Source organism: Pteropus medius, unplaced genomic scaffold, assembly GCF_902729225.1.
Source record: "Pteropus medius unplaced genomic scaffold, Ma_sr-lr_union100, whole genome shotgun sequence".
Taxonomy (NCBI): domain Eukaryota; kingdom Metazoa; phylum Chordata; class Mammalia; order Chiroptera; family Pteropodidae; genus Pteropus; species Pteropus medius.
Genome location: NW_024349802.1, coordinates 5,284,264 through 5,309,121, shown reverse-complemented (window position 1 = coordinate 5,309,121; position 24,858 = coordinate 5,284,264). Strand labels below are relative to the sequence as shown.

Sequence of the window (24,858 nt, the reverse complement as noted above, 5' to 3'; positions counted from 1 at the left end):
GTTGGTCATAAGAATTCAATGAGAAGCCTATAATACAGCGGGATGCCAGCGCCGAGCGGGCATTCAGAAAGCACTTGTGGGGAACCTGGGTGCGTGCTGGGCACCCCGACCTACGATATCCTGTTTCTTCCTCCCATCCTGGGAAGTGGGCACCACTACTCCCAATCCACAGAGAAGTGGCTGGTTCAACGTCAAATCCAATGATGCTGTGCAGGGAGCCGGCAGGTCCGGGGGCTCCTCAGGTGCAGAGGCCAGACGCCACGCCGGCCATGCTCTCATGCGGCAGAGCAACACACCGGACGGGCTCCGTGCCACGGCCCAGAGCGGTGACGTCCTGGAGTCTTCTCCCTAACACTCAAGGGACATGCCTGAACCTCACACAGGTTCGAAGACTGCTTTTTTCAAAGACAAGTGGGAACCCATTCACCTGCGGGCCATCACGCCCCTCAGCAGCCTGGGGTGGACGCACACGGTGCTGGCCTCTGGCGTATCGTCTTCCACTATTTCCAACTCGCCTTCTGGTCTACTCACCTCGGCCGGGCCCGACCTCTGTCGTACTTTCCTTCTAACGGGTAAGGACATCTGCTAACCACCCCAGGAATCGGACTGGGAATCAAGGAACGGGGAGGCTTATTGCCAAAATGAGGACCATTTGCAGCTAACTCAGGACTAAATGCTGAGAGCAAACCCTACAGGGCTCACCAGACACCCCAAACGATGAAGAAGCCGGGATGGCATCTGAGGGTGCGCCAGGAGTCGGGCGACCCCGGTGGACATTCTCGCGTGTCTGTGTCAGCAGCTCCCCCGCCCCGCGAGGGCAAAGCTACTTCCCAGTCACACCGACACGGCTACTAGTTCTTCCTTTAAGGGGAAAACGGTGGTTTGACGCATCGGACTCCTCGCAACTCGCGCACGCCAGGAGGCTCCGCTCGTTTTGCTCGTCAGTTCCGACGCGGGCACCGGGCGGCGGCTCTGGGGGTGCTCGGGAATCCCCGGGGCTGCTGCTGAAAGCCAGGGCCTCGACTGGAAATGGGACAAAGACCATATCCCTCCGGCCAAGTCGATGGCACTCGGGGAAAACTCCACATGTTGCGAAGTAGCCCTCCAAGGAGGTGACTCCAAGGTCAAAAAATAAGGCCCCTGGGCCATCTCCCCCGAGGTGGCCTCCAGTGGCCCGCTGGAGAGGGCCATTCCTTTCTCCTCCTGCTGGTGACTGACCAGCTGCTACCCGCTTCAGCCCTCGCCTGGCCCTGGCTTGCTGTCTCTCTCCTAGGCCAGTCCGTGGCCTCCCAGCCGTCCCCTTCGACCCTGCTCTGCAGTGCCAGTGCCCAAACACGGAACCACCGAAAACACATGGTCAGCAGATACAGGGCTCCCTTAGCTCCCGGCCCTTCAGGGTTAAGTCCAGACTCCTTCTCCTTGAACTCACTGCCGTCCTGACCTTGACCAGCTTAGCTCCCGCCCACTGGCCTCTTCTCCCCCAGGCACCTGGATTATTCTCAACCGCTTGCTGTCCCCCCCCAGATGCCCCTAGAGGTGGTCTCGTGCGGCACACACTGCCTTCTGGTCTGGAACGTGTCCTCCTCCCCATTTTCCATCTGTCTAAAGTCCTGCTCATTCTTTGAGACTCAGGACGCCTTCTCTGCCCTTCTCCCTTCAGCTCATGTGAATGACCTTCCTGTGCCTCCCACAGGACTGTGGCCTCAGCAGTTCCTTGGGCGCCCACACCTCCGTTACTGCACCGTGCCTGGCACGCAGTAAGAACCAGTCTGACCGTTCCCGACACAAGCCTGTGCTCTCCTCACAGACAGGGACGCAGCGCCCTCATCTCCGAGTCCTTCAGGGCCAGAGACGCATCGTTGGTGTTTGTCAGATACCGACTGAACTGAGCTGAACTGAGCCTGGGGGACCACCAGCATGGCAACGTTCTGTATCACCACAGAAACAGTGACATATCTGAAGAGGCAGGGACGGCAAGGAAGATGAGTGCTGTCACGTCCACTGAGACCAGTAGCAGCCCAGAGGCCTCTCTCAGACAGCCCCTCAGTCACAAAGCTTCGTGATGACCAAGAAGAGGGTCTGTATCGAGGCCACCCAAGCCCAGACGCCGTGGTGGGTCCTTGACGATCAGCCCCAAGCACCTGTGCCAGTCTCTGAGGGGAGAGGGCTACTGCAGCCTGGAGTCAGGGCCCCCGGCCAGACCTAGTAAGTAATACTTCACACCCCACTGGCCTGCATCAAGGGAAGCCCAGCGACCACTAGGGAGGGTACCGGCCCTTCCTTCTGGTGTCCCAGTCAACGGCTAGTTTCAAAAGCTTTGATGAGCTTTTAAACTCATCAGATAATGCACTCCTATTCCTGGGGAGACCTCTGGTCACGTCCAGGGGGTGGAGGGGTCCGAGGCAGCCACACCACACCCCAGGAGTCAACAAGAGGCAGCCAGGCTGGGGCGGGCACCCCAGTTGTGACCACATAATCTGCACCAAGAGGATGCTGATGGCAGCTGAGAAAGGCAGCCTGTCAACTTGAAAGGGGCGAAACCAAACAAGACACCAACTGCAAAGAACCTAACAAGGTAGGGAATGGACCCCCCCACTCTTCAGAAAGGTGTGCAGCCCTGGGGTTCCCAGAGATTCATTCACAGGAGTTGGCGAGAGCAGGGCCAAGATTTCGAGGCTGTCTCCTGACGCTTACACTCATTTTACGTTCTATATTTAGGGCCAAATTAAATCACTTTTGGTAAACAGAGATTTTGTTTCCGAAAGAGAAGGCTTAAAAGATTTCACCAGTGTTAACTCTTGTCAAGAGACACACTGCAAGCTAAATTACAACACATGCTTTCAAGCCTTCCTACCCCCAAATCACAGGTCACCGGAGAGCAGAGACAGCTGGGTGAGGAAGGGCTCTCCCGGCCCGGTCTGACCCGTCCAGCCAGCCCGGCTCAGATTTAAGTCCCCTCTGGCTTGGTCGCTCGTCCGGTCGCACACCGGGGCCATGAGGACAACCACCCTTGTCCTCCCCTTTGTCCTTCCAGTCCTCCATCTGTCCTCCCAACAGCACGTGCCTGCCACAGGCTGCACGAGATGCTCACTAACGTTCACTGGGCCCCACGTGTCCCCGCCCATGGTCTCACTCAGTGCCCCAAACCCATGGGCTGGGTGCCGTCGGCATGGCCACAGTCCACATGGTTGGAGGCGGCGGGTGCGTCCAGGCTGGGAGACAGTCACCTGCCCAAGGGCAGACAGTCAGCAAAGGGCAGACCTGGGATCTGAACCCAGGCAGATTCCAGAGCTTAACGCTGTGCTTGCCCTAAATGCCGCAGCCGGGGGGGCTGCACGGACACTCCACCGAGCGGCCTCTGCACATCTCCCCTTTCTGGTTTGCAGCCTGCCCTCGATGTCACGGCAGGACCCCCGCCCCCCGGGTCAGACTCGCATCTCCCACCACTCACTACTCCACACGGCACCACGCCCTTTACAAGGGCTCCTCAGATAGGCTCTCGACCAGTCCCCACAACTGGGGGGGCGGGGCCCGCAACCAGCAAGACGCAAACCCAAGACCGAGAGGTTCACATAGCAAATTAGGTCCAGCCGCATGCCAGCACCTTCCCCGCGGAAAATGCAATCACCTCATGGCTAGAGGGGCTGCACAGGAGGGTGGGCCCCGGCCCCAGAGGGGCCCTCCTGCATTCCACACCCCCCGTGGAGTCTCGCAGCCACAGGCACCCGCTTGCCCCGGCCCCTCTCCTCACCCAGAGCATGGAGGCGCCGGCTGCAGAGGACGTTGTCTTTCTACCTCCTAACAGGCAGAGAGGCTGCTCGCTGGCCAGCAGATGGAACCTCCCTCGGCTCCCAGGCCGCTGGCCAAAGTGAATGCCAGAGCAAGGGGAATTCCAGGCGCGGCCGAGGCCTCGCCCAGCTGGGCCCTGTCCGTCAGGGCACTTCATCCAAAGGGCAGCTGAGAACGAGGGTGGCCTCCCCAGGGGGGAGGAAGGGCAAGTAGCAGCTCTAGAACCCACAGGGGCCACCTCCTCTACCCAGGGCACTGCTCGACTGCCGGGACCCAGACAGGCCCTGCTCTCCAGGAGCCCGCAGGCCACCCAGCAAGCTCTGCCACAAGGCCACCCAAGCCCCTCCTGGAAGTAGCAGCGTGGGGCCCAGGCAGTCATGGCCGGGGACCACCCCTGGACGACAAGCCCTGCTCACAGCAGGGACTGTGCCTCCTCGGCAAGGGGGGCGGGCGCTGGGTGAAGAGGAAGCACAGAGTGGTGGAGAGAACACGAGACTGAGGCCACCAGCCAGCACGCGCTGACACCGCTGTCCCTCTCACCGCCGGCGAGTCATTCCTCCGAGCGGCAGCGTTTTCAGCAGTAGATGGAGCCGGGCCCTCGGCCACAGACTGCGGGGGATCAAAGGAAGTCACGAAGTGCAGCGCTGCAGCTCCACGAGGCACGCTCAGCAGGTGGCCGATCAACGCCTGCTAACCGGATGCAGGACTGAGGGGCAGGAGGACCCCTTCTACCCACCTCGTCAGGCCCAAACCCAGCTCAGCAGAGACAGAGCCTCATTCACCACCACCAACGCGCAGAGAGCGGATGGACGAACCTTTGCCAAGGTGACCAGAATTCTTTTCATCAAACTCAAGGTTTCGGCATGGTCCGGCAAGACTCAGTTTCCCCCTCCTGGAGGCTGAGTGAGTGAGATCCCTGCTGAGCAGGCGTAAGGGAGGAGGTAAAGAATGGGGTGGACTGACTGGCAAAGTCGACCGACCAAGAGCCACGGGTGGCCGGGTTCCGCGGGGCCACGTGCCCACAGGGGCCACGTGCCCATGGGGCTGCACTACAGCACACCGTGCTGCCAGCTAGAGTGGGTCTCACGTCTCACAGGAGAGAACACAGTGCTCAAGCAAGGGACCCTGGAGATGCAGCTTCTGGTCCCTCCGTGCACTGCCTACGTGAGCTCGGGAAAGTCCCTGCGCCTCTGGGGGCCAGATTGCTCCTCCAGAAGATTATACCAGCAGCCCAGAAAAGCTCTTGCTCCCCCAGGCCCTGGGCACCCCGAACAGAACTCGATGGTGCGTAATCCCAAGGGTGCCCACCTGAGCACTCAAGTATAGTCAGGTGACTGATGGTGTGACAGTCACTGCCAAGTGAGGTGGAAAGGACCAGCTAATCCCTGAGAGTCACCAAGGTGCACCCTAGACCCAAACTGCATCTTCCCTCCTGTGAATTCCAGAGGGGTACCGTTTGCCAAACCTCCACACGGGACAAGAAGGTGAAGACACAAGCAAGATGGTGGGGCCCCCGGTCCACATGGCAACCACCCTGAAACAACAGGCTGAACAAAGCCCATCCTCTTCGTTTCAGAAGGAAGGTGGCTCAGAGCAGCTGCACCAAGTCCTGTGTGGAGAGAAACACCCAAGACCTGGCCCGGCAGAAACGGGGCTACCTGGATGTCGTCTACAGCGGGCGCTTCGCCCAGGTGCGGGTACCCTCCCGGTCTTCCTCCACTGAGACACGGCAGCAATGGAAACTTCCAGCAGGTTCATTCCACTCCTAATCCCCTGCTAAGGGTGGCGAGGTGTGCATGGGGTCTGTTCCAGCCCTAGTTCCTCGGGCTTGAGTGCACAACAAAATCAACTCAGAAGCTTTAAAAACACCAGTGTTGAGTCCTACCCCTTCTTTCTAAGATTCTGATGCAATTGGTCCTGGATGCAGCCTGGGCATCCGTTTGTTTTTTTTTTTAAAAACCTCCCCGGGTGATTCTAATGTACAGTCAATGGTGAGAACCATTGCTTTAGACTCTAGAAACTCAGCACCCAGGGGGCCCAGCCCTGTCCCACAAACTCTGCAGGGGCAGAAAGGGCAGCAGAGCCAGCCAGGTAGGCCTTGCTGGAGATGGGGATCCTCACCCCACCCCCACACAAACCAGGATCAACCCGTAAAGAGCCACCTGTCTGAGACAACACAGGGCCTCTGCCCAGCTCCGGCTGGGCGTACGGAGCCCCCACACGCTAGAGGATGTACGATTGTTGTTTAGTTACTTGATTACTTTAGGCATGTAAACAAAACATGATATTCTATGAACCTGGGGTGGCGAGCCCAACGAAATGAATTACTCTGAGACATCTGAATCACAAATGGAAAAAAAAAAAAAAAATCCTGGAATCCCTTTTAACAATCTCTTTGGGAAAGAGAATTTGAATAAATGGTGGGGCTTCTTGTGGGCTGCCAGATTTATTTCCCAATTCCCCTAGAAGGTCACTGGGAATAATTATACTTTCTTATGAATCTTGTCTTTTGTAAGGATGAAGCAAAACATTTCCGTCTTCCCAACTGAGGCACTGCCTTTGGTCCTATGGTAGACATAGGAACCAATCGCTCCTTTAAAATAAAAACAATGCTGTAGCAAGGAGAGGAGCAACGGAAAGAGGCAGTTAAAATGTCTAAGTTTCTCCGTGGTGTTAACAAGACTAAACAAAATTTATGTTATGAGATAAAACAGAACCTGTGCCTCTGTCTTATGAACACAGCGACTGATAGCATGGAGTATGGAAAGCAAGCAGGCTCTGAAGCCAGACAAACTACCAGCTTCTTGGCCTTCCAGCTGTGTGGCCTGAGGCCAGTTACTTAGCCTCTCTGAGCCTCAGTGTACTTCAGCGGTAACTAAGGATTGCTTTGAGACTCGGAGAGCGCACGCAAAGCCCCTGGCCCAGGGCGGGCCTTTGACGACCGGCGGGCACCGCTGCAGTTCTCTGAACAATCCACACCCAGGTTGGCTGAATCCTGCTGCACCCAACTTTTCATGGTCCTGAATCCTGGACCTTGAGAACCACAGCACACCAGTGCAGTAGGAGACTCTGTTTCTTTGTTTCCTGGGAGGAGGGGGGAAGAGGGAGCGCAGTCGGGAGTTGGCCTGCCCCTGCATGCTGGGGTCAAATGCGCTGTTCGCCAGAACGCTTTGCTTTCACCTCCCTAGAGTGGCCCCGTGGAAAAAGACCGTCCAGGGACCACGGATGCCGCAGGGGCGCTATGTCCAAGATATTCCTGCACGGTCTGGCCAAGCCGCCCCAACCCCCTTCCAAAGGCAGATTCCCGCGCAGCCCCCACAGCAGGAGAGGAGGAGAGCCGTTAAAAAAGCGGGGGTGCCTGTCACACTTCTCCGTAACCCCTGACGTGATGTGAAATTCTACAAGGTAGACCCTTTGAAATGCAAAATCTTCCTGAGTCCTTCAAATGTGTTTTTATTTTCTCGGGTTCCTAAGGCTGCTTTCAGACCCACCCATCAGCATTTCCCCTCTCAATCAACCCACATTTAACAAAAAAAGAAGAGGAAAAAGGAGGAGGAGGAGGAGAAGGAGGAGGAGGAGGCGGCGGCAGCAAAGACGTCTCTGTTTTTTGAAAAAGCTCAAGTATCTCTAGTCGCTACAAGGGGGAATGCGTGTCTTCAGCTTCAGCCTCCGTGCATCCCCTCCTCCAAGACACCCCAAAGCCGAGCTTTCTCTGAAAGATTCCCTCCCACCCCAACCCGCTCAGCACCGACTGCGCCGCTGCTCGGGACCCACGAGAACTTTCCCGAGACTTTGCCCTCTGACCCGAGTTCGGGAAGGTTAAGACGGGCACCACCAAAACCACAACCCACAATTTTTGAGGCCCCAACCTTGATCCCAAACTGTGCGCACAGGAGGTTTGGATTAAACATCAAAGAAGAAGTTACCTTAACACAAAGTTGTTTGGCAAAGAAAATGACTTCACCAGAAGAAGAACCCTAGGGGACGCTAAATTGCTTTTGAATATAGACTTTGCAGTGGCTCGCTCATTAATCATGTTAATGTAAACTGCGCTAAAACAAAACTTTCCTGAGCAAGTCTCCGGGCACATCAGCATATCTAAGCCTCTGGGTTTGTTTCTAAAGTTCACATCCCGGCACGCAATGAAACTGCTGTTAATGGGGTCAGCTATTACAGTGCAGTCCCCGACCTTGGGCCATAATAAAGGTGACTCAGCCGTGTAGAAAGAACCCTCATAAAGTCAGGCAGGAAACACACACAGAAATTAATTGGACAAGAAGAGTCAATGATTTTGGAAAGTGTATTCATTGGGCAAGTTTAAACAGCAACTCTCCCTGGATGATCAGATGTTTCAGAAAGGAGAGAGAGAACAGTCAGCATTCCTCCCGACACCCAAGTCCCTCGGCCAGGCCCTGGGTTTGGGGGGGCGGGGAGGGCAGGGCAGCAGCGGCCCCGGGCGAGGAGCGGAGCGGAGCCGGCGGAGTTAAACTGTGCTGAGCCGGCCAGACCCGGCCATGTGCGTGGTGCGGGCAACACACCGGCTCTTTCAAGAGAGGGGGAGTCCGACAAGGACAGCTGCGGCGGAGAGAGAAGCCGGGAGGCCAAAAACCTCGAAAAAGTCTGGGGTTTGGGATTCTCCCCTCCAGTTGAAAAAAAGAAAAGTCACCTCTGGGGTCTATTAAAGGGTCCCCCTTGCTGGATCAATTAAAGAGAGCCCCTCCACATCTGGTTTCCATCTAGGACCGAAACTTGTATTATCAGCATATTACATAACAAATGATGCCTGCAGGTTTCTTTTATTACACATCAGAGAGGTGTGTGTGGTGCTGGTGATGGTGGGGGCTGTGCCGGTCTGCGTATTTGCTTATTTTGGTCTTTTTTTTCTTTTCTTTTTTTTTTTTAGGACAAGAACACAAAGTTTTCCATACAATATGCAATTCAAAAAAGTCACACTACCTGGATAAAACATCAAGTGAACAACCTGACAGTAGGTCCAGCATCCAGGGCCCATTGCATCAAGCAGTGGGTGAGAAGGGTGTGTGTGCTTTTTCAAAGAGCAATGCAAAGATACGCCAAATTGCTCCAAGGCGTCCTCTGCTGCCAGCTCTTTTTACACAAGGCTCCCTCCTCTCCAGCCTCCTGCAAGGGAGGAGAGCTGGCTGGCCTTTTCTGTGCTTGGATCACTGGTCAGGCGCCTGCTCCCTGAGCCTGCTTAAAGGGCACCAGCCCACTAAGCTTCTGCAGAACTGAGGAGACAGTGAGTCTGGAGATAGTAAAGGAAGCGACAGGGGAGAAAGACTAAAAGGTGTGGACAGAAAGAGCCTAAGAAATAACAAGGGTTCCCATCAAACGTCAATGAAGTGTAGCCACCACGATGACAATAAGGTACCTTAAAGGTCTTCCCCAAAGAACTTTATGAATTTCCAAAATGCTACTTACATGTGACATACCCTAAGTTGAAAACAGAAGGCAGAAGTGACTAAAAACATTATCTATCGAAACAGTGTCCTGCCAGCTTTAGGATATTCAACTCCATTTCTGCAGCAATGGTACTGCTAGCGTTTATTCAGAACTTGTCCTGGATGTTAAAATGACTGCACGCCATTATCGCTTTCTCAGAGGAAAAGAAGTCCTCAGCAAAGTGATCTGAACCAGTCTTAAAACCACCTTGTTCTCCGGATGGGGCATTTGGGAGAAACACAGACCTGCCCAAGCCTCTCTTCCATTTCTAGACTGGAACAGTGCCCTGAGAGCTGGAACAGCAGGCTCCTAGATCTGCCTCATCCAGACCCTAGCCAAGTGCAGACAAGAGGTCAAGGACTACGAAGCCTGAACTTAAGACCCAAACCTTCTCCTACTAACCGGGAGCCTATCCACTGGCACAAGTAGCTCCTTTGTTTATCTAGTCCACAGCTAGGGAGGGGGAATCCACCCCTCCTCCACAGACCTGCAATTCAGTATCAAAACTGTAGCTGAGATAAAGTTACTGTTAAGTGGATAAATTAAAATGAAACCAAAACCTGGCCAAGTCAGAACACTGAATTTCACGCAGTGGGGGGAAACTCCACTCCTTCCCAAGTCCTCAAACTCAGTGGCATCTTTTAACCTGGAGTCCAGGATCCGGAGCAGGGATGGATCCCCCTCCCAGGCGGCGGGAACTGCTGGGAACACATATGCTAGTATGTCATTTGGAAGTCTGCTAATATGTTGTAAGCAGCACAAGACGCTTGCCTGGCTTCCCAGGCCAATAAACGATGCCATTCCAACTCCTGCAGCAGTCAACAGAAAACAGTCCCTGGTCTCCACCATCCAACAATTCAACAAACATTTGTTCCTGTTGAACAACCGTCAGCCTGGCTCCATCTGCACGGTGCGCCGCTCGGGCAAGGCGAGCCGGGTGGCGGCGGCGACAGCACGAGTGCCCTGCCCAGGGTCCCGGCAGGGAATGTAGCCGGGGGCCACTCGCCCACCACCACCGAGTCCGGAGACTGTAACGTATGGAAGACGCGGAGAGTGGCCTATAGGAGGCAGAATCCCATTCATCAAATGCTGCAAAGAGCTGTTCTTTGTTCACCGTCGTTCGAAGTACAGTACGTGTTAATGAACCCGGGCGGTCGGACGGGGGAAGCCCGGCTTCAGGGGGCGTCCGGGGGCGAGGGACCCGCGCAAGGCGGCTCGCGCGACTCACCGGTGCTCCGCTGCCCTGTCCGGCGCCACGAGCATTGTTCCCCAAGTCTGCGGGCGGGGGCGGGGAGCTGGGGATGGGGGGGGGCGGTGCTGAGAAGCCACCTAGGGCAACGCGAACCGAGGGCCCTCCCCGGACTCTGGGTGTCCTCGCCTCCTCCGTCCCCGCCCCACCAGATGAAACCCCGGGAGGGGAAGTAGACTCCCACGGGTTTGCAAATCAAGGACTGGCAAAAAAAAAAAAATGTGACTCGACCAGTGTGCCCGTGCCGGACGGCCCTTCTCGCCATGTGCAGAAGCCGCGCCGGCGCCGGCGCCCCCCGCTCCGCCAGCCCCCGCCGCGGACAGCGCACGCCGCGCCCCGCAACGGGACCGGCCGGCCGGCCCGGCAGCCGCGCGGCCGCCGCGAGCGCCCGCATGCCGGGGCTGGCGGACGCAAACTTCCGCGAACAAAAGAGTTGTCTGCAAACGATGCGGGAACTTCGGGGCGAGCGGGGCCGCCGGGTCCCGGCGCTCGGCGTCTCGGGACCCGGGCTGCGGCGCGCGGAGCGGGCACGCCCGGGCAGCGGGCTTCTCCGCGGGGGCCGGGCCGGCTCGTGCCCCGGCTGCGCTCTGACAAGTCTCACGCCTGCACCGGGGGCGACACGCAGCGCCCGGGGAAGCCGCCCGCCCCGACGCGAAACAGGGCGGAAAAAAGGGAGCCGGCAGCAGCAAAGCAGAAAAGCAGAAAATAAAGAAGGAGCCAGCCCGCACGCGCGCAGGGCTCCCTCAGCCGGCGGCGGGGCGCACGCGGCGCGGACCCCGCTCGGCCCCGGCCCCGGCCCCGGCCCCGCCGCCCGGCCCGGGTCGCTTACTGTGCGCGGCGGGGCGCTCCGGGCGCGGGCCCCGCGGTCGCCGCCGGCGCGGGCCGAGTGGTCCGGGCCGCCCGCCGCGCGCGCTCCTGCGGCGCCCAGCGCTTTGTAGCGAGCGGCTCCCGGGGACGAGGAGGTCGACTTGTCACTTCCTGAACTGCTCGCAACGCGTCCCCGCCACCCGGCCCGCCAGGCCGCCCGCGCCCGCCGCCCGAGCCGAGCTGCGCGTCGCGGCGGCCGCGCTGTGCGGGCGGCGTGCAGAGCCGGGCGGCGGGCGAGGGCGCAGTGCGCGCGGCCGCCGGTGGGCGGGGAGTGGGGGGGTCGCGGCGCGCCGCCGGCGGGGCTAGAGGGCGTCCTGCGGGCCGAGCCCGCGCCCGCGAGGCCCCGGGACGCGCGAAGTGGCCCCGGGCCGGCGACGCGCCGCCGCCGCCACGGCCCGCACCGCGGCTGCCCGGGCCCCGGGCCAGGAGCCCCGCGGGCGTCTCCCCTGCGCCCCCCGACACGAGCCGGGACGAACACCGCGGCCGCGTGGACTTCAGACGTCCAGCTTCCGGGTTGCTGCGTTTTGAGGTTTTAAAGAAACGATCGTCCCAGCGGCGTGCTGGGCGGCTGGGGCGGGGGGGCGCGGGGGGCACCGTGTTAGTGTCGTCACACTGGGAAAATAAAGGGCTAGTTTCCTAACTCGGGGCGCTGATCGAAATACAGGAATGTGTACTTCAGAAGCCACATCCAAAATATATGCAACTGGTGAAGGAAGGATTTGTGGTTGCTAAGCAGAGGCTGAGCATGTTTCGTTCTGTAACTTAGGATGTTGACTTAAGTTCAGGAATGTAAGCCTGATAGAATAAGCAGAATTTTCATTGTGCGGCTCACCTGGGGGAGGGGAGTTTTCCTTGTGAAGGGAAGCCCTAGATTTCCCATTACTCCTTCCTGTTGCTGTAGGTTATTTTATTGACCTTGTACCCAAAAAGATTTTTTAAGGTTTTGGTTTTTTTTAAAAAGGACTCCCTATGCCTGGTTTGTGTGCTCCTTTGCCAAAAAAACAAAACACCTCATTACTTTACATGGATTGTGTCTGCACCATTTGAATGGTTCTATTCATAAATCAGGAAACTTTTTCTGTTGCTTCTAGCGACATTTAATGGGTTTTAATCCAACGTTTCAATCCCAGTATCAAACATAAATGAACAAATTAACTTTTCGAGCTCGTGTGCAGTTGGGAAACTCTTATATTTCACGGCTACCGCTGAAACGTTTCGGTTTCTCATCACACCGGGCCCATTCTTTTTCAGAAAACCATGAGCTAACATCTCCTTTCACACCAATTCCAGTGGTTTCTGCTGCAAAATTAGGTTGAACAACGGTCAGGAGAAGGACGTGTCTATTCACTCAAGTAGGTGATGTGAGATATAATCAATTCACACTGGGAAAGCCAAAATGAGCTAATATGCGGAATAGTAAGATACTGATATCCTAATCCATAAACACTGCATTAAAACAATATTATCAAGGGCCAGTTCTGAAAGGAGAGAGAACCAAGTCTTTCTAGGTTGAACAAAGAAAAGCACGGGGATAATCCTGAGAATGCTGGTACATTTCCCTAACGCCACCTGAGCACGGTGTGCTCAGCCTTTCAGAGCTTTAAGGATAGTTTAATTCACTTTTTATTAGGAGGCCTAGAGTGACTCCTGCTGGCAAACATTCAGTTTATTCCTGCAATTACTAGTTCATTGGGTCAACTTAAAAAACAAAATGCAGGGGTCTCGAGCCTGGAAACAATTATTGCAACCATTATTCTTGTTGCTTTCAGGACGATTTTAGTCACAAAATTCCTAAGATTGTGGTTATGGCAAGCTCCTTTGCTGTAAAAAGCCTCCCTTCCAACCTAAAGCGGCCCGTTTTTCTGGTTCCGAGACTTTCTTGACAGTGTCCAGAACTGAAATACCTGTTTAAGAAGCTGTGCTACTATGCAATAAATAGCCACTTCTCATTTACTTATTTTGACTCTCCAGATGCTAAAAATATATACATTAAGGCCTGTGTCACTTAACCTTCCATACTATAGACTCTTATCACATGATGTAGTCCTATAGATATAACACAACCTCCCTCTCTAGGGCTGTACTACATAGTTCTTTACGATAAAAAATCCTATCCAAAAGGTTGTATGTTAGAGTTTTGCTCAATTCAGAAGAATAAATATAAACTCAATTGAACTCTGGATTTAAAACAATGTAAGTGACAATCGGGAGAAGGGAGGGAAACTGTCTACCTTTGTTCAATCCTAAAAGGTCAAAACCAAATCAAAACCCGATGTATGGCACAACTAGACACCTAAACACAAATTCATAGGCCAATTTAAGAATAAATTCATAAGTAATCCAAAAATGATCACTTGTAACTCTTCCCTTACTACTAACACTAGTCTGGTTAAGCCACAGAACACCCTGGGAAATATGAAACGTAGGGATTACATAGTCTCACTCCAAGACCAGTTATAAAACCCAGGGATAAAACACGGCAATTCTCCCCCTCCTCGCTCTCCTTGAAGCAGAACTACCAAATGAAGGAATGCTCGTGTGTATGGTAGGCATCACATGTCCACTCAAAACTGCCTGGGATTTAAACAGTATCATTCTATAAAAAGAGCTCTCCCCTTCCAAGTTTAAAGCTCTTAAGCAACAGAAGACAAAAAGGGTGTATTTTATTAAGAAAGGGTGTGACCAACTATAACTTGTATCAACAAGCTAATAAAAGTATTCACCTAAGCACATTTGTGCAGAGGAGGGTAAAGGTTGGGTTGTGATATGCACTAAGGCGTGGCCTAGGTAGTTAATGGGTGTTTTATTTTTGTGCCTTTAGAACCAGATAAACGGTTCAAACAAGGAGCTAAGCTTTGAAGTTGGAGTAAGGACCAGTCAATGGGTTGTTTTTCCCATCAAATTTATCTGTGCCTAAGGTTCGAAAAAGAGCTCACCACTAAAAAATGATAAGCTAGTTTGTCTCTGAGAATAACATATTATTCTTTTTAGACTAACAAAGTGAGACAAACATCAACTGTGTTCTACACTGAACCCAAAGCAGGATGCAGATGTGTGTGTATTAAGTCCTTTATTCAGCCTCCAAAAGGCGCTGCCTCTTTGTCACAAGTATTGTATTAAAAGCCAGTCATTCACATTTCACACTATTCTTTCTACATCTGAAAAGATCTTTTTTAAAAAACAGAACCTTTTTAAATTTCTTATAATAGATGACAGGAAGACAGACAACACCAAGATCACCTGAAGCATTTTCAAAGAGACTGGCTACTGAAAACAAGTTAGCAAAATACACTTTGGAAACTATGGAAAGTCTTGATTATAGACGGAAGGCAAAAATCAGAACTTACTATGGGGGCTATTTTCTTACGTGGACCTTGTTAAAAGGTTCTGTATTTGTTCCCACATCGATGATCCAGGTACAACTAACAGCCCTATGTACATAAGCATGTTATAACACACTAATCCTTCTTGTTTTCCCTGTTCTAAAACCTTTCCACTGATGAAAATGAGTTATAGCTATCTGGCCAGAATCTATCTATCTATCTAATCTCCATATCCCATATATATACACACACACATTTCATAAGAGGTACTTTGGTTCCTGAAGACAAAGTTACTTTTCGATTCAAGAACTAAATAAAACAAATTTCTTTTCATTGAAAAATAACCACTGCAGTAAATTTAATGGTACCAATCTCACTCCTTCGATACAAAGTGAGAGGTGAAGCAGCTTGAAGGGGAATGCCTATTGAAATCAGCGCATGTGAATCTGCACAGCTTTGTAACCAAATGTCTAGCATCGCAGAGGTATGAAGCCCGCCAGCTGGGGCGGCATTGTGCACCACAAAGTCGGGGTTGTAAGCCTGCGTCCTGAGCACAAACCCTGGTTCCCAAGTTGGCAGGTGCTGAAAACACAGCAAATGTCACGCTTGCAACTCACTGGATGGAAGAGCTCTGGGTAAAGTAAGCTAAAAAGAACAGAGCAACAGTTAAGACTTAGTTCATTATTACTTTTTTTTATTGCAAAGTTAATAGTAGCTATTGGTGTGAGATGCTACAAGAAAACACAAGCCATAAAAAAACAGACACTAAAAAGTTTATGCATGATAAATAAGCAAAAATAAATATAACGAAGGCTTCTCATTTTCTACATTCAGAGTTACTGGCATATGTAAAACTTATCCAACCTATACCATTTTAAAACTGAGATTCAAAAGCATAATTAATTCTTGGCCTTTCCTTGATCTTTAATGATCCTGGCTAATTAGTATCACTATAACATGGTTACTCACCCATAACGTAGTTTGTCTCAGTTACTCCACCAAAAATATAACTAAAAACAAGTTCCAATATTTTCATATTGCTATACATTGAATTTAATCTAGAAAATATTTCAACGGCACACCCAGACAGAATGTGTTATTATCTTCAAATGAAAACAATTTCCATTTTTTTTTTAAATATTCTTTAATGGAATTCAGATTTCATTATTTGAGATACAAGCCCAAAATTTAATTTTTCTCTTCTGTCAACTATCTGCCATATAAGTCACTGCCTCAAGAAAAATCTATTTTTAACTTGTCCCTTGTGATATGCTCAAAGCTACTGCTATCCTGCCTATCCCCATAAAAATGAAACCAAATGAATTTCATTTTCATTAGGTAGTGAGGAAACTGTTAAACTACATACAGTTTATGATTTCGCAGTTTAAACACCCAGTCTGGAGACTGAATCTTTTGAATTTGAAATATCAAGAAAAAAAACTAGTCTCGGGCTCCAATGGCTAGAATGTTTCTGGGCGCGGTATGTAAAGCACGTGCCCTACATACTACATTAGCCTGCGAGTTTCTTACCTCCCCTCAGCAGTTTGTCAACCTTCGATATTAACCAAAAGCAGAGATGTCTTATCATACCTATTACCGTCTAAGAGGGAGTAGCCTTGCCCTTGCCTGTTTTGCATGGGCATACCCTGCAGCTCACCTGACACCGAAAAAAATTAATATAAAGGAGAAGCTGGCTTCCTATTTTAAATACTACTTTACAGCTCTTCTTAACATGGAACAAAAAAATAACAAAAAACTTGATCAAAACAATGTTATTTAACCATTGTACTGTTAAAGTACCTAATTTAAAGTAGTGAAGCTTCGATTATGTTCTGTCGTGACAACATACATTATCATATTGACCTCATCTCATCCGCAGAACTTTCTTAAAATGGTTCAAAGACTTAAGCCTTTGAGGTCAGCCAGCATTCCTACAGTCATACTAAGCACTCCAGGAATTGAGATATTACCACTTAACCACCAATAAAAAGGTTAAATAAACAAATCTGAAAACCAAATGTTTTCTAGACTATCATAAACAACTGATTCACCGTATTTTCCATACTAAATTGTCAGTTCCAGTACAAATGAAGGTCAAATCAGATAAACTATGTAAAGTATTACCCAACGTTACATTTTAAAATGCCATTGTGAATGACATTGTTACCGTAACTTAGAGCAAGGAAAATAAACACGACTCACTGATCAAAGAAATCAAATCTAGATAACACAAGGTGGAAATCAGTGGTAAAATCTTAGCCCCCAGCTTCCTAAATCGGTAAAAGATCCAAACCCAACTCCACAACTTTCATTAACCTGACGCCAGTCATTTAGGGGACCTGCGTTCAGTTTCCTTGTCAGATGTCTCTGGAAATGCCTGGGCATTCAGACTTAATGAAGAAAGGTGGACCACAGCCTTGGCATTTGTTTTCAGTTCAAACGCACCCACATTTAATATTTTCCCCATCACATCTATCTTTACTACTAAATAATTACCAAACAGACGACGATCTTAGATTTGCGGGGAATCTTAGAGTCCGCTGAAATGCAGCATAAAGGCAATTCATGAAAATCTGGCATTGTGATTTCTGGTTCATTTCCTAAATAGAAAGGTGCTTCATGACCAGTCCGATCTAGAGACTAAGGAAGAAGCTCCACAGGACGACTTTTTGAAGAGGTTGTGAAAGGCCCCCCAGTCCAAACTTCCCCTCTCATCACTTATCCAGCACTCCGCTCTTCACTCATCTAATCCCTCCCGGAATATACACGCCTTACAAGGAAACAAAATGCATTAACTCCGTGACACTGAGGATTAAAGTCCTGAACAATTCAATGTATTAACTCCAGTGGGAAGAAGGGTCCTCGGAGAAAAGAATATTTGTTTGGCGTTGGTGTGTGCTAGGTATCCTGCTAAAGCAGCTTTCCATTTATTTTTCTCATTTAATATTCACCCATTTACACAGAGTCTACACAATTGCTTCTATCTCCATGATATCGAACCGCTTCAAATAAAAGTACTGAAGGGAAAGCAAGTTTAAATAAGTATCTACTACACATTAGGCACTTTGCTAGCACTTTTACTATACTTAACTTCACTGAGGAGCTAAGCAGGATAGGACGGAGAGGGACAAGGCTCAAGAGGGGCAGACCCAGGAACTATACTCAGCGTGGGTCTCTATGTGACTTGAGAAGGTAAAAGTCTCTAAGCACTGGGACGTTAGTGTGGTAAATCAGGTCACCTGTGAGTGTGCAGTCTGTGTTGTGTGGGGGGAAGAATTAACCTAGGGAGATCCTTCAGATCATCACAATTTTGCTTAGGCCCAACGTTGATCTCAATCTTTCTAAACATAAAATAGAAGGTGACTTAACAATTACATGTATTTTTCTGAGTTTCTTGGATAAAACATCTCTATAGTCAAATAATACCAACTGAATTATCAAATATATATCAATCAATACTCAAATCTAAAGTTTACCAATGAATGCATGACATTTTTAGATTGAAAAATACTCACGTGATTGTTCCAAGTGTTTTATTATATGTACATCTATTTTTTCATATACATAGATACCTTGGTTTAAAAGAACCATGAAGTGACCTAACAACTGATATTTAGCTAATGGAGTATTTATACTCCCCAGATATAAAGGAAACCTATTTTGTAGACCTTTCTCTAAACCTCAGATCAGTTTCAGCGGTTATTATGGACTGAATATGTCTCCTCAAAATTCATATGTTTAAGCCCTAAGCCCCAATGTGGTGGTGTGTGAAGACAGGGCTTTGGGAGGAGGTCGGGGTTAGGTGGGATGGCAAGGGTGGGTTCCTCACGATGGGATTCGTGCCCATATAGGAAGGGACACCAGAGAGGCCTGCCAGAGTGCTCACTCTCTCTGCAGACTCACACGAAGGGGTCATGTGAACACAGAGATGGCAGCTACCCACAAGCCAAGACAAGAGGCCACGGAATGGAACCTACCTTGCTGGCACCTTAATCTCCAGACTTTAAAGAATAAATTTCTATAATTTAAGCCACCCAGTCTACGACAGCCCAAGCTGACTAATTTACGAGTAGAGAAGAACTTGAACTATCACCCACTGCGCCCACTGCAGCAGTACATATACTGTTCCACCTACTGAATACCCTTGTTTTAGAGCAAAAATCTAAAGCCAGAAAAGGAAAGTGACTTGCCCAGGTTCCAGTCACCTTTTTCTCCAAAATTTAGTATGTAAAAAATACAATTTCTCTTTGATATTTATTCTATTACTTAACGGATTTTAAATACAAATTATCTCTTACTATAAAATAAAAAGAACCAAAATAAACTTCATGTTGAGAAAACAATCTGATATGGTATTTGCTGAAAATTAAATCGTTAAGCAAATGGACTTCATAGCAACACAATCTTACTTCTGGATAGATTAAGTCTATCATCCAGGCAGAACCAGAGGAAGCTTCAGCTCACTAAATGAACGAACCTTCATTGGAGAAGGCACGCTTATTTCGCAATGAGGTCCAGTATACGGAATTCCCCTCACAGTTTAATCCAGTTAATTATTTTTTAATTAAAATAATAACCACAACGATTGGCACTTCCATCTACAAAGCCCTATGGAAAATTCTGTCCTATCTCTCATACAAATTATATTTTCAATGGTTTGACCTGACTGGCTCTCTTGATGGAATCGGAGCTTTCCTTCCCGACTTGTTATTTCCAGACAGAATAAACTGACTTGTGTGCCTTGCTTTTGACTGCTTCTCAAAAATCAGCAAATACTATTCTCATTCAAAACAACAGGAGTTTCAAAGTAAAAGCAGTTTCACTGAATCACAAATAGACCTCAAAGGTTCCACTAACAAATAACACAGCACGTAGTTTTCACTCCCAGTGTCAGGCCTTTCTTCCGAAACTTGCATACAGCTCTTTAATTCAGCCCAGTTTATTTTATTAAATACCATATTATGATTTTGCCCATTCAGATTCCAACTAGGCTTCTTGTTGAGGACATGGGAGGAAAACCTAATTATTGCTGCTTCAGTGCATCTAAATTTATTTCATTAGCAAAGTCAACAGAGTCGGGCTGGATGCTGAGGCAGGAAGGCCAGACGCGGGATGTAAACCGCTTTCCTCCACTCTCCCCCTCCCGCCGCCCCCCCTCCAAGTCCCATGGTTGGAAATCATCCCAACGTTTTACATCCTAACATTTTTTTTTAGCCAGGATGTACTAAAATTAGATGGGAACAAAGGACTGACATTTTCATATTAGAGGAGGGGTTAGGAGGAAAATGCGAAGCGGCAGCACCCACTCGCTTCCCCATTTAGCCTGCTCCTCCCGACGGCTCCCCCATCCCTGGAGCGGCAGGGGAGCTCCAGCCTCCCAGTCCCAGCGAGGCTTCTGTCTGCCCCAATCACAGATGATAATAAACTGCTTCATCTGTATCTTAATGAAGAATGAGAAACACAGGCCAGGGTCCCCTTATGCAACCAGAGTACTTTCATATTTCTTTCTAAGCTCCTCAGATTATATCCAGGATATGCTGACTGCTGGTTTCACGTGTAAATTTTCAGGTATTTGGGAGAACAAATGTATTACACTAGCTTTTCTTAAAAAGCTCTTCGCCAGCTAGCATGCACAATAAAGATCACTCAGTAACATACTTATCATTTCCTGATGCAGTACTAACAATACATGTTTAAAAATAGAAATACGTATTTAAAAATAAACAGAAGAATTTATCATTTCTTCAGAATGGGCCATGTGAAAAATGAAAAAAGTCAATTTTGGTTTTTTATATCTTCCCTCTAATGAACTAGGCAAGAAATCTGCGAATATTTCAAGGCCCAATGGATCGCTTGGGTGTCCTCCTTGAGGCAGTATGGGCATGAGACTGTGCCCTCCGCAGCCTCTACAGCCTAGTTTTTGAAGTTCTCCACAAAATCAGGATAGTGATATATTCATGTCTTGAGAATTAGTCCTATCGTTTTAATTTGGTTTTCCTGGGCCTAACTACAGGGCCACACAGTGACAGCTCCAGATTCGGTCAGAGAAGCCCTTTCAACAACTAGTCAGTCTAACGTGCTGTGTTGTAAAGATTTTGAAAACTCAGTAAGTACCAACTCGAGCTCTTTTTTCCTGGTTACTGGAGCCCATCTTGACATCTAAGCTGGAAATGAATGATCTTTCAACAACACTCCAGGGGATTTGCTAAGGTCATATTCAATCATTCATTAGGCTTCTTACCCCTCGCTTTTCAGAGTCCCATTGCAGAGCTGATTTTATTCAGCATTTATGTAGCCTGTGGGCTTGGGTATTTGTCTGCTTAACGTTGAGTTTCATTTCTATGCCCCTAACATAGGAATCCATCAATCGACCAAAGAATTTCAAACTATTCTTTTACTTTTCTAACAAATTGCATGGTGTGTATGAAGAATAAATTAGCATTAATTTTCTTGAATTAACTGTTAATAAAACATGCTCGTGTGCTCCCCTTCTTCTAAGGACATCTCTGTTTCCTGCCTAACTGAGAGAAATGACAAGTTTCCTAATTTTTTCCCACTATGCAATTGTCCTTCCATCTGCCATGCTCCTCGTCTCCCACAGTCAAGCCGTAGGTAACGGGCAGCCTCCTTCCAGTGAAGTGTCCCAGACAAGACGCCTTTCAGAGCCCATCAACGACCCCCGCACACAATTAGCTGAAGAGGTCACTACAGTGGGACACACGACACTTGGCCTCTTGCTCTCACAGAAAGCTGTCTCTGGAGCGCACACTCTCTAGCTCACAGTGCCTGACACAGGAAATCAAACCCAGGTCTCCCCGCAGCAGTAGGAGGCTGGCCTGGAGAACAACTGACTTTCATATTTGTGCATTTTTTCTTTGCAGGCTACCAGACACATGCACACAAACATAAATATATAAAATAAAATTACTTAAGAGAACATGAATCAAAGTCCATTAACATAAGCAGGGACACTCGACTTCTTTGCATGTTGAGGAAAATTATTTCAAAGCCATATAAAACTTAATTACTAATATAGATTTCTTAAAAATTATGGTTTCTATTATACTCTGGATGAATATGAATTAAGGTCGACATACAGTACTGCATTACAGTACCACAGAAATTTAAAAATAAGTGAATTGAAACACACTCTTCATATAAAGACTAAAAATCTTTTGTATACATTTACCTCCCTTCCCTCCCCCACCAAATAAATGGGAAACTGCACGCACATCACAGCTGAAGAAGAAAGGCAAACTCCCTGCTACTACAATGGGAGCAAAATCATTAAAGGACAGTTTGTGCTTATTTTAAAATGGCTTTGGTCAAGCTGCCAAGAGTAGTGTCAGGTTTGATTCTCATATGCATAAATGCCAGTCCCAAAAAGCAACTCTAACTTGTGCACCTGGCTTAAAACAAAATGTTCGGAAAACTTTGTTTGTTAATTGGTGTAACCGCCCATTCAGGCCTCAAATCCCTTTGGACTTGCATACATACTTCCTACCAACAGAAGTGGCCTGCTATGCAGTAATATCATAATGAAAAGCAACAATTCTGTGCAGGCTCCAAAGAGAAATCTCGTTTGCATTTCAAACAAGTTTCCTTAAAATAAGTGTCTTTTGGTGAAATAAAATTACATTCCCAACTTCTTATCCAGAGAAAAACAGCGCTCACTACATAACCTGCTGCTCTTTTATAACTGCGTAATTTCTTTCACAGTTAACCACATATTCCTGTGATTTAACAAAACTAAGTTTGTTGACTTGCTTCAGTGACTTGGGGCATTTACTGGCCTGGTTTTTAAAGCAGAGTATTATTTGAATATACTAATTTATTGTTAGCATTTATGGACCTTCCATTTGTTCTGATTTCAACCTCCAAAAGGCAGGCTTCCAGCAGGATTAAACTGATAAGAAGAGATGACAACTCCCTTTTCCTGACCTTATCAACAGCTCCAGGATTTCTTAAAAAAAAAAAAAATCCTTCATCTTTACAAACTGAACATACCCAGGTGACAGTCGGTGACCCGAGGAGGGTCTCGACAAAGCCGAATCCAAGCTATCAGTGAATCGAACCCAATGTGTCTCAGTCTGTTAGCCTGGTGCTTTAACACAGCACATGCCTAACAACTCGCGATCCACAAGAGCACCCACACACCAGTATCATATTCGAATTCAAGGAAGAGTTCTGTGGAAAACAACAAAGACCAGATCTCGATAAATCAGAAAACCATTTATGTTTCCATGACGTAAGATTCCATGTCTAGTTTGTAAAGTCGACACAATATTTTAAAAAGTTTAATCACATATTTTTTACTTTCTCACTTTTTACATGTTAAAAATTAAAGCTTTTCTAAAATGTTACCTGTGTTGAAAGTTTATATAAATGTCTTCAGTTATTTTGTGCAAGGCAGGCAGTAATCTTAATGGCTGATTAATGTTCATCTAAATCGAATCACCCTCCCTGCCTCCACTATGGGGCAAAAATGAAAATAAAAGCATGCCATGCCACACTTATCATTTGAGTACATTTGTCAAACGGAAATTCTGTTCATTCAGTAACCCAACAGGCCTAAAAGTTAAAAATCATCAAAAAATATATCACTTTTTAAAAAACTCATACTGTGACTCCAGCATTAAAATATTACCCCAAATACAAAACAGCATTAAATATTAATATACCTTATCTTTTCAAAAACATTAAAAAACTGTTTCTCTTACTAATTAGCTCCTAACTAGAACATCTTGGTCCCCATATCCCTTGGGGCTCACACAGATATATATGGGTGTAGATATAGATATAACTTATACCAACCACCCTTTCACAGAAGAATGACACAATTCAGTTCCGGAGTAGACAAGTCTTCTAAGACAAGCAGGGAGATGGTGAAAGAACGCAGGGTGGCCCACTGTCCTCACAGTCCTCAGATCGACACCATCGCAAGGGGCTGCAGTGCTCCTAACGACTGCCCCACTCCTCTACCAGGATTTCCTAAATGCCAGTTGTAGTTCTGATTGAACTATAAAAGCCATAAATGCACACTCAGCATCTGGGAGGCAGATTATCTAGGGGAAGAGAATGGGCTTTAGAGTCAGACCCAGAGAAAAATCCTGGTTTCATCCTGTCCTAGCTGTTCGATACGCAAAAACAGGAGTAAGCCATGCAAACCTGGAGAGGGTACTGGGAGGATCAGTAAGACAGTGTCACTGGACATAACACTAACGTTAACAGTACCTCTCAGTTGTCTTTCTTTCTACTTTATTTATCCTCATGGTGTGTAAACTGCCATCAGCCACAAAATACAAGCTCAATTATTTGTCGACTGATATATTTATCTGATTCTGTTTAATTATTTACAAAGTTGGAGGATTTTCTCACATATTAAATCATTTTTTTAAAATAACCACCACTGAACCAAAAATAGCATGCTTATTATGTTTCATAAATGCTCTAATAAAACACTAAGAAAGTCATTTTGCTTATTATTCTGACCCTGGGATAGTTTGGTCAAATCTTAATAAAGAGCTATATCCAATTCAATTTTACCAAGGCATAAAAATGAGGAATACATGCTTTCTGTAAATTCATTTACTGCTTTAAAGTTTTCCACTGTTCAGCAGTTACAGGAAATTTTTTAACCAAAAAGAAAAATATTTACATTTCAAATACAAAAGAAAATTTAAATTACTCCTGGTTGATCTCTAGAACCCCACCACTTACATGCTCGTGACCTTTTTTACCAGCCCTTTGTCTCAACACGTGCTTCCTGTGTACTTACTAAGCATCTATTTGCACTTGCATTTTCCGTGTCAGGTGCACTTTGATGTAGAGCTGCTTTAAAAAGCTAACTGAATGTGTCCAAGGAGAAGCCTCACGTTTTCTGGAAAACCAACGCCGCCACACTGCTCCCGGATCCACCTCCGAAGCTGAATGTGGGTGTTGGCAGCTCTTCGAGAAGTTCAAATCCTGTCACACAAAATTAAAATACTCTTATTAGAGATTAGATCTCACTGTTAAGAAACATTGTATTAACAATATACTTTTGAACCCTTTATAAAACTATGTGATTCCAAACTCTGATTTGTGACTGAATTCTATTTTTCAATTCTACTGTACTTGCACATAATGTGTGCACCCCAAAACACTGTGAACTGAACAAGAAACAGACAA

General features: G+C 48.1%; 1 protein-coding gene across 6 annotated transcripts in view; it reads right to left on the bottom strand.

Moving 5' to 3' along the window:
• EEF1AKMT2 (EEF1A lysine methyltransferase 2) overlaps positions 1 to 24,858 on the bottom strand; it is a 75,375-nt gene that overhangs the window by 29,892 nt on the left and 20,625 nt on the right. For 2 of the 6 annotated variants that reach the window (XM_039836021.1, XM_039836022.1), the window contains exon 6: positions 22,900 to 24,654. In XM_039836021.1, the coding sequence (XP_039691955.1) occupies positions 24,560 to 24,654 (95 nt within the window). In that variant the 3' untranslated portion in view covers positions 22,900 to 24,559. Of the gene's footprint in view, positions 1 to 14,769; positions 15,334 to 22,695; positions 24,655 to 24,858 lie in introns of those variants that run through there. The other 4 variants (XR_005647229.1, XR_005647227.1, XR_005647228.1 and 1 more) reach the window with 4 other exon arrangements.